A 10,360-nucleotide genomic window follows, 5' to 3' on the forward strand; every position below is an offset into this window, starting at 1 on the left:
ATAGAAAATAAGTAACTAATTCAAACTATGAAGTTATCTCTATATATGTCAAGAGATCGATTTAAAATCGTGTTATGAAACGTATGATTAACGTCCGATATATTTTGTATCCCCATTAAAAATATGGATAATCGAAATAAAAAATTAATGCCTACAGTTTTATACCCTGATATGTATGTCTATTATAAAAAACATTTATACAAGAATAAAAAGGGAAATCTAATAACGTAAGTAAATTTATACGAAAGTACTTTGTCAATTATTAATAATAAAAATGTTTAATTCTGTTTAACCTGAACTTTTGAAATTTTATTAATTATTTCATAAATATTCAATATTGAGTAGATTATATGATTAAAATCAGTTTTAATTAAAAAATTGTTAATAGGTACTTAAGGTGTGGAAACAAACTTTGTTCGGCTACCGCACAACTCGTGGACGGTCAATTTAAATCTATGAAAGAGCATAACCACGAGAAACCTAATAATTTTGCAGAAATAGCGCAGTTTCGTCAAAAATTGTTTAAAGCCGTTAATAGAGACGTAGGAACACCGAAAACCGTATATAATTCTGTGGCAATCAGGTAAGGGATACATAATATTTCTTTTTTAATTATTTTGTATTATTAATATACGTTTTATATTTTCAGAAACCCTACTAAAGCAGCTAATATACCATATAAAAAGATAAGGCGTACTTTGCATAATTGGAGATTAAAGAAACCTGTTAAAAATCCCAAGAGCTTAAAAGAGTGCGAAAAAATAATGAATGGAGAAAAATGGAAACAATTGTTGAAATTTAATTTAAATAGTAAATTGCATAAAATTAATGTTTTCCAATTTGAACATGGAAAGGAGAACGTTTCGGTCGTTCTAGCAGATAAGCAGTTTATTAAAAAATTCGAATGTTGTACGATATTTTCAATCGATGCAACATTCGATACTACGCCAATAATTGACAACGTGTATCAACTGCTCACAATCATGGCTAAATATAATGAGAAGGTAATTAAAAATACTTTATTCCATCGGTTTAATATCTTGTGTGCTTAAAAAAGGTTTTCTTCATATCTGCTTCCTGTTTTAACAGTTTGTGCCAATCATCTGGGTTCTCATGTCCAACAAATTCGAAAGGAGTTATATACAAATTTTCCAATTTATAAGAGAAAAAATCATGACACGTTTGGAGCCCCTGCTGTGCATATGTGATTTCGAAACTGGATTGCACAATGCAATTAAAACAGTCTTTCAAGGCTGTCTTATCACTGGATGCCTATTCCATTTTCTCCAAGTTTGCTTCATTCTTTATTATATTATCAATTGTATATAATTAACACTTATAGATCTATATTATAATTTGCCTATATATTTAAATTTTAAATAGAGCTTAAAAAAAAAAGCTAAGAAAAACAACATTTTTTCGAAACCAAACGCTAACATTGAAGAAATGACAAAAGCTATTGTATTATTTAGAAAAATATGCAATTTAGCTTATTTGCCTGCGAATAATATTGAAGAAGAATTCGTGGAAATTGTAAAGAGAACGATGGCAGAACGAAAACTTTTTGAAAATTATTACAATTTTTTTAATTATTTTAAAAATTACTGGTTGAAGCAAATAGGTGTACAGGTGTTTTCTATTTATCGAGTAAATGATACTACAAATAATGGCCAAGAAAGGTATCACAAAACTTTAAAAGAAAAAATGGGGTCTCATCCCACTCTTGGTAATTTTGTTGGTATGTATACGTTAAGAATAATCATATATATAGTAGAGCATTCTATACCTTCGTTTAAACCTTTTTTCCATGGTAATAAATAATATTAAAAGAGAAGAGTTTGGATGTGCAGCATATTTTCTAAATGCTTCTGTAAAAATAGATCCGGGAATCGAGGAGGAAAATAAAAGCGATTTTTGATGCGTTCTTTTGAAATATCACTCTTTGAATTTATGAATTATTTTAATAATAGCATATATAAATTGGCAAAAACTTTATGGAAATGGGCTCTTAATTAATATTTCTATAACGTTGGAAAAGTATTACATAAGTTTTCCCACTTAAACTAAGGCTATCGTATCGCAATTCATTATAAAACAGAGTTATCACTCGATCTAAGAGTACTTAGGATTGAGTAATATCCATTATTGCTACAATCACAAAGTAGATAAAGTATTGTACGGTAACTATTATATATTATTATTATAGCGTTGAAATTCTTTCATCTTACGACAAGGACGAATCATTTCAATCGATTTAAGAAAACATAAAAAAAAATACAAACGTTACTGTGAAAAGAAATTTGAGATAAAAGCTACCTCATTAAAAGAAAATAAAAAAGAATTTCAATCAAGTGACCATCATCTCGAATGTTTGAAATGAAATACACTATTTTTTAATTCATATTAGGTAAATTTATATCAAGAGCTTCTCAAAATATTATAATAATATATTATTTAACGTTAAATAGAAATATTTTACTTTTGATCGCGATTATTATAATGAAATATCCATCTTAACGTGCTCCAGAGATAAAAAAATACTTAACATACTGTAAGTTTTGGCGATGAAAACTTTGTTTCAAAACGGACGGGAGCAACATTTTTTCTAAGGTGCATAGGAAATTGTACGAAGGACTAATATCACTATAAGCTCTGTGCAAAGTCTTTTGCTACTTAATACAGCTCCTGTAACAAAATTGATAATTGTTATGTCGTTGGAAATAATTTTATTATCTGGGAAAACCATGTTGAAACCTTATTTTTGTAATAAATAAACTTTTACTTTCAGAAAAGCTGATTGAATTAATAAAGATTTATAACATTGAGATTGCCCAAATTGATAGAGGCCACGGCAAAAATATTGTGCATAAGAGAAAATATTCCCGCTCGTTTCAAAATTGGCTCTTGGACGATGAAGGCGGTTGGGCCTTTTTAGAAAAATCATTAGCAGGATGCACATCTGAAAAGGAGAAATTGCAATACATTCATAATTTTATCAATACATCTGTCTTATTAAATCAAACCGTTATATTGCAAATTAAAAAACTCTTAAAGAATCAAGGTAATTAATTTGTATAGTCCTTTAGCATAGTAATAAATAAATTTATTTCGTTTTCTAACTATATTGATAAAAAAATGTTTTTTTTTTCAATTTTCAGAATTATTATTTAAAAATATTGATTCATCAAAAATTAAAAAGTTGACGCTTGGAAACCTGAAAGGCTTGTTATTATTAAATTTAAATTAATTTATATTGTAAAACCATCAGATTACTTATTTATACACTTTAATTTGAAATAGTTACTATTAAAAACATACATTTGATTAGATTTTATTTATACCTGTATAATATATTTGTTTCTTTTGGAAATTACAAATACGTATCTCTTACAAAAATGATTGATATTTTTAATAATAAATAATTTCTCATGTATTTTGTATTACTAACACTCTTATACAATATATTTGCTTCAAGAAATACAGCTTAATATGTTCATTTGACTTTCATAGAAATCTCTTCGTATAAGCTACAAATATTTAAGATTAATTAATTCATATAACATTAAAATATATTTCTATCGTTAAATTCGTTTGTGCAAACACTGGTTATGGATATTTTCAATTTCAACAAAAGGACAGAAGACTGAACAATTTACCAAACAATTATATCTTAATCATTAAAACGCTGATTTAACAAATTCTTAACTTAACGTTAAATAGGTGAAGGTACCATTAGGTCTATGGGGCAGTAAAGAAATAAAAATATGATTTAAATAAGAAAATTTTTGCAACATACCATTTGTTCTAAAAACCCTTGAGATTTTATTAATAATTCGTATTACACAGTATAGTTCCGAATTTGAATCTTTGATACACCATTATAGCACAGCTTCTTATTAGATTTATGTCAAAAGTCTTGACTGAATATTGTTATTCTCCTTAGATAATTAGAATTTATGATAATTTGTATCAATTACTCTTATCCAACATTGTGTCATTTTGAGAAAATCAATCCAAGATGATATCACTTTGGTAGAAATTTCTTCCGAAACTCTAAATATTGAAGGTACATTAATACTTAAAGCATTAAAACGCATTATCCTTATTTAATTCACTTGAAAATAAATCATGTACTTGTCATGGACATTTACAATCTAAAATAAAACACAGAAGATTTTCAAATAATATTTCTTCGAAGGTTGGTGCAGCAGGGCAGAATACTGTACAATTTATAAATTCGATTCTCTTTTAACCTCTATAAACAAAGCAGATTTCACAAATCCTCATATTCATAACAAGAATAATGCATACCACATAGTTATTCATCTCGCTGTAAGAAAAATAAGTAAATATAAGAAATAGAGCATACGTTGTTACCTTATAGCATTCATGTCAAAGCGCAGTAGATTTTTCTTATTAAATAAACTCTGATAATCAGTTATCCAAATAATAATTCAATTTGCCTATTTATTATTATGAATTGAAAGGGCGTGCAAGTAAAGGCTGTTACTGCTAATTGTACCACCTTATACTCAGGCATATTATTAGTTGATAACATTTTTTTCTTTTTTATTCAAACTGTATTCTTACGTCAAACTGCACCAAGTGTAACTAGAAATTTCCTCAAAGTAATTTCTAATTTAGACTACTCTATGCAAACACAGGCAAAATTATAACCAAGCATAACACTGTATTTACCTGTGAAACAATTAAATTGCACATGACCTAATTGTCAGTATGATAATTTGATTTCAATATGACTTAGCATAACACTGCATTTGTAAATATAAAATATAATAAAGGCCTTACGTAATGGAATAATCTTACAAAATACCCATTGCGCTTAGTCCAACTCAATGCAGATGATATAGCAGAGGGAAAGCCCTATGAGATCTGAACATACCTCATATTGAAAAAGAGGGTTGCTGTAAGAAATATGACATTTTCCTTAATGTATTCCAGCACATTTAATGGTGAAAAGAACAAAACGATTATTCTCCTATTCCAATATTTATAATAGTTTATCTGAAATCAGAAAAATTTTCACAAAGTATCTCATTCTTATTATACAAATATATATGTATATATAACATTAATACGTATCTGATACTTCGATGATAGCATTTCTTTTTGGGTTAGAATTAAAATTGTTCTCCTTGCTGTTTTTTAGTAAACTTGACTCATAACCTATCTCCGCTCAACGGGTTTGCTTGCACGATTGACATTTCTGATTACATAAACACAACATAGTTATCTGCGCATATTTTACGCGCATCTAATAGACTTCCGGTGGTTTTACATCACTTTCATATATTCTATAGAGTAGCTCAGACTTCCCCAAAAGATTTTGGGTTAAATTGCACACTACCGAGAGTATATGTATACTTTTCGGTGGGGACAAAATGGTGGTATTACTATGTAGTACATAGTACCAACCGCGCGCGCGTCGTTTGTGCGGTGCGTGTGTTCCAAAGTTCCAATCTTTTGAAAAAGCTGGTTGGTTAAAAGTTTCAAGTGTAGCTTACCAATTACACCACGCTTATTAATTGGACGGTTGTCATCATCAAACAGATAAAACGCTCGAAATCGTTTGGTTGAGGTTAAATTGTTCTTTAAAAGAGGTATGTCGGATCGCGTAATGGACATAGATTTGGATAACCAAAGTGAAGACGGTGAGATTAAAAAGAGTCCTTCAAAAGACATGGACGATTTCAGGTGACGCTTTTATCAATACTCATTCTTTTCCTTCTTTTAGAGGTTAGAAACTTGTAGGCTATTACGCGCGCTCGAGCCTCGATAAAATTTCTATTTTTTAACATGTAACTAAAATGGTGCAATGTCACATGATAAATAATGAAATTACCATTTCTTTCTGCATTTGTATCCTTCTACTTATCGTTGAATTTATTTATGAACACTGAATAAATATATTCAATGTTACATAATTGCTTTTCTCTTCCCAGCTGATTTTAATGTTGATTGTTTCTCTACAGTTTTTCAGAGGAAGATGGAGCAGATACAGCAGATTCCTTAGATATTAAACCTCCGCAAGCTGTGATTAGGCATCATAAATCTAGCTCTTCGAGAAGAAGGGAAAAACATGAGAGAATGGAGAGGAGAGACCGTAGAGAGGAGAAGGAGCGTAAATCTCGTCATCGCGAGAGAAACGACGATAGGCATAGAGAAAAGCATAGACACAGAAGGCACGGTATAGATCTACTGGAACGAAGCAGCGAACGCTCTGAAAATTCAAAGAGGGATAGGGAGAGGATAGAGCGTTCTGAAAGATTGGAAAGCCACGCTAGAGACAGAGAGACTACGAGGCACGGTCGTAAGGAGAGGACGACGGGTGATCGCGAATTGGAGGATTTAAGAGAGAGGTAAGGAGTTTAAATTCTAATGTTATTAGATCTAGCTGTGTAATTATCATGACTCATCAATCTCATGTTTACCTTTTAAAAGATTGCTGGACAAACGTAGAGAGAGACGCGAAGATCCGCGTGATATTCGAGAATACAAAATGGAGTCTCGGAGAGAAATTCGAATTGAGGACCCTCGCGAGGGTCGCGAAGTCCGCGAATCTCGAGAGAGACGAGAGATCAGGATAGAAGATATCCGTGATCGTCGTGAAATTCGCGCTGTACAAGAAGAGCGGGAACGTCGTGAAATTCGCGTGGACGAGCGCAGGCACATCAGAGTATTGGAAGAGCAATATACAGAGACGGATATTGTTGAAAGGACCGATCGAGAGAAGCGTCACAAAAGGTCCCACAAGCACGATAGAGCTCGCGAGAGGGATAGGGAAAAGATGGAGAGGGAAAAGGAGTTTAGGGAGAAGCAATTGCGAGAGGCTATAGAAATTGCTTCCCGCGAAGAAACGGATGAGATGGAAGTGAACGATATTCCTGTGCAAGCCAAAGATCCCAAACTAATGACGGAGCAAGAGCTGAGGAAAGAGAGGTACGCGGCACAGATTATAAAAGCTAATTATTTGCTCTAGACGAATCCAAGTTGACTATAATGCTCGAATTTTTAGATTATTGGAAGCTGACAGAGAAATGGCTAGAAGGAAAGAGGTTTCTAGATTGGAATTGGAAGCTAGACGAATGAAAAGAGGGGAGAAACGTCCATTGAGCCCTGAGAATAATCCAGAACCCTCTGTCGTTGAGTTGTCAGACGAGAGTCGTAGTCCAGCCAATTCCGATGCTGGTCGCTCGAAATCTGCCGAGTAAGTTTTTCCATAAACAATAGTCATTGATTCGATTTAATTCTCAACATAGCCTAATAATTCAACTAATCTCTCAAAGATCCAGGCAATCCTCGGACGATCAAGAGAGTACGAGCAAAAGATCTTCGGAGAGACCGTCTTCGGACTCTTCAGATTCGAGCAGCGACGACGACGATGATGACTCAAATGAATCTAATAAAGCTTCAAACGACGATTCCAACGACGGATCTGATTATAATAATCCAAGTCCTTTATCGGTGGATCGTTTGGCCAAGTCGGATCATTCCGATGGGGATTCTCCTGGTCACGTGGATCCAATGGTCGCAGCGAAAGAAGCTGATCAAGTGCAGGAGGAGGTGAAGGAAAAGGAGCCGGAGCTACCTCCCTATTTGCCAGCGATTCAAGGTAATTTTTGCATTGTTTATATATCAGTGAGCAACACACTCGAGTCACCATCCATTTTTTATAAACTTTAAATATAGGTTGCAGAAGCGTCGAAGAATTTCAGTGCTTAAATCGCATCGCAGAAGGTACTTATGGCGTAGTTTATAGAGCGAGAGACAAGAGAACCGAAGAAATAGTTGCTTTGAAACGATTGAAGATGGAAAAGGAGAAGGAAGGCTTTCCAATAACCAGTCTGAGAGAAATCAATACGTTGCTCAAGGCTCAGCATCCAAATATTGTTACTGTCAGAGAAATAGTCGTGGGTAGCAATATGGATAAAATTTTTATCGTGATGGACTATGTGGAGCATGACTTGAAATCGTTGATAGAAACGATGCAGCAGAAGAAGCAAGTGTTTATTCCCGGTAGGTTTGCGAATTTGTCAATCTTATCGATCAATACGAGAGTTGGCTTTAAAAGATTTGATTATCTGATTACACGTTGGAATTTTTGTAGGAGAAATTAAATGCCTCGTGCATCAATTATTGAGAGCTGTCGCTCATTTACATGACAATTGGATACTTCATCGCGACTTGAAAACTTCCAATTTATTGTTGAGCCATCGCGGAGTTTTAAAAGTTGGTGACTTTGGCCTGGCGAGAGAGTATGGCTCACCGCTAAGACAGTACACCCCAATTGTTGTTACGCTTTGGTACAGAGCCCCAGAACTGCTTCTGGGTGACAAAGAATACAGTACACCCGTTGACATATGGTCGGTAGGGTAAGTGAAAAGCTATATCGATCGTCTTTAAATGTTCTTGGAATCAATCTTTTCAATTAATGAGGAAAAATATATTTTCAGATGTATATATGCAGAGCTGTTGAGAATGGAAGCACTGTTCCCAGGAAAATCAGAGATCGATCAGTTGCATCGAATTTTCAAAGAAATGGGAACACCTAGCGAGAGGGTTTGGCCTGGTTACAGTAAACTACCAATGGTTCAGAAGATTCCATTTGCTCACTATCCTGTAAATAATCTTAGGCAAAGATTTACTCTGTCGTCAACCGACTTGGGAGTAGAGCTATTAAACAAGTAACACAACACACACACTTGGTTGAATCTTCTTGAATAGATTTTCATTAATAAAATTGATTTGTTTACTTTGCAGATTCTTAACTTACGATCCTCATCAACGAATAACTGCGGAGGAAGCGTTGCAGCATCCATACTTTTCGGAGGCACCTTTGCCAATCGATCCTCAAATGTTCCCTACGTGGCCCGCCAAATCGGAGCTCGGCCTGAGAACGGCCAATGCTTCTCCAAAGCCACCGAGTGGCGGAAGGGAATACAAACAATTAGGAGACGGGGACGATGCAGATCTTAGCTCTTCCGGTTTTCACATGGGGCTTACCGAAGGGGGACGTCAACCATCCGTCGGGGGTGGTTTTCATTTAAAATTTTAATAACCAAAACAAATCTAGGATAAAATTGCATTTCTTTCTTAAGGAATAATAAAAACGAAGTATACACATAAGACCCCGATGAAGTCCGTCTATCGAAAAAAGAGAGAGGGAGAGACGAAAAGGTAATAGACTTTTTTAGAATAAGGAACAATCATTTTAATAATTGTTTGTACATACATTTATATATAAATATATATATATATATATATATATATATATATATATATAATAAGAATACAATAAAGGTGGGATTTTTTTCTATGAATAATTACTACGCATTCTCGCATATCATTGTAATAAAGAATTCATTTCCTCGAAGAACTCTCGAGTAGGAAGAATAAGCGAAAAGAAAAATCCCATTTATTCTGCTACTTACAAGTTGAAGAACTCTTTCCATCCTAATTTTATTGTATTTGATGAAACGAAATGAACAGTTTAGCCACTCGATACATTAGACACATTGATTTTTATTTTCCAACGTTGTTCATGTTTTTCGGTAATCCCAGGAGGGAGTTGATCAGCTCAGAGTTTCGTTTGGGATGACAGATTCGTTGTGGAAACATTAAGAGTCTGGCCAGTTGCAATTGATTAACCTGAAATGAAGAGAAATAGCTTACTCGATTCTATCTACGATGAGGGAGACGCGTTAAACATTTCAATGAATTCTCACTAGTCCTCGGCCGTAAGGTAATTGAATTTCCAACGGATCTCTCTCAACTTGTTCCATTATTCCAAATACACCTGACGTTAATTCTAACACGAGAGCAATTACCACGAAGAGTCTCACCAAGTTGGCCATCGTGCTCTTTCGCTGCAATGCAATTTATTGAAAGTCGGACGATTTTAAAATGATGGAATGTCGGTGCTTGAAAGAGGAAGGTCTCACAATTGAAAGAAACGATCGGATATAAAGGCAAAAATTGATGCTGCTTTACCTCAATTGGCAGGTCGCACCGCTGTTTCTACAATTTGCCAAGAATCTCGATTGTATTGTACCAATGGGTCTTGACGTTGTGCATTGGTTCCACGGCAATTGCCATCCTTTTATACTCCTCGAGTTCGCCAGGCCCTCCGGCCTCTCTGGGTTCTCCACAATTGACGAGGTGCCACTTTCAGTCGAAATATCTGCTATTGGCAAACTCCTCGGCAAATTCTACCGCGGTTTCTTCAGTTTTATATATCAATTTTCTTACATAAATATCTACAAGACCATCGACGAATTCTATTACATAATTGTTCACTTGTGCATTGTCTCGACTGACACAACCATTATTATATTTATAC

General features: G+C 34.0%; 3 protein-coding genes across 3 annotated transcripts; 2 read left to right on the forward strand and 1 right to left on the reverse strand.

Annotated features, from left to right (window-relative positions):
* Positions 1 to 1,691: 1,691 nt before the first annotated feature.
* Positions 1,692 to 3,259, forward strand: LOC136783388 (uncharacterized). The gene is made up of 3 exons (XM_066743504.1): positions 1,692 to 1,738; positions 2,789 to 3,061; positions 3,159 to 3,259. Exons 1-3 carry the CDS (start codon positions 1,705 to 1,707, stop codon positions 3,245 to 3,247), a joined length of 396 nt encoding a protein of 131 aa, XP_066599601.1. The 5' UTR covers positions 1,692 to 1,704; the 3' UTR covers positions 3,248 to 3,259.
* Positions 3,260 to 5,558: 2,299 nt separating this feature from the next.
* LOC136783536 (cyclin-dependent kinase 11A-like) lies at positions 5,559 to 9,347 on the forward strand. Its single transcript, XM_066743768.1, has 9 exons — positions 5,559 to 5,715; positions 5,994 to 6,380; positions 6,463 to 6,960; positions 7,037 to 7,228; positions 7,308 to 7,633; positions 7,711 to 8,037; positions 8,129 to 8,393; positions 8,475 to 8,705; positions 8,782 to 9,347. Exons 1-9 carry the CDS (start codon positions 5,624 to 5,626, stop codon positions 9,074 to 9,076), a joined length of 2,613 nt encoding a protein of 870 aa, XP_066599865.1. The 5' UTR covers positions 5,559 to 5,623; the 3' UTR covers positions 9,077 to 9,347.
* Positions 9,336 to 10,166, reverse strand: Pdf (Pigment-dispersing factor). Its single transcript, XM_066743788.1, has 3 exons — positions 10,012 to 10,166; positions 9,747 to 9,887; positions 9,336 to 9,669 (listed from the first exon to the last, which is right to left on the reverse strand). The coding sequence occupies exons 2-3, from the start codon at positions 9,873 to 9,875 to the stop codon at positions 9,544 to 9,546; spliced, it is 255 nt and encodes an 84-aa protein (XP_066599885.1). The 5' UTR covers positions 9,876 to 9,887; positions 10,012 to 10,166; the 3' UTR covers positions 9,336 to 9,543.
* Positions 10,167 to 10,360: the final 194 nt, after the last annotated feature.

Source organism: Prorops nasuta, unplaced genomic scaffold (assembly GCF_024137725.1).
Source record: "Prorops nasuta isolate Cenicafe-Biocafe unplaced genomic scaffold, Cenicafe_Pnas_1.2 PNAS00033, whole genome shotgun sequence".
Taxonomy (NCBI): Eukaryota; Metazoa; Arthropoda; class Insecta; order Hymenoptera; family Bethylidae; genus Prorops; species Prorops nasuta.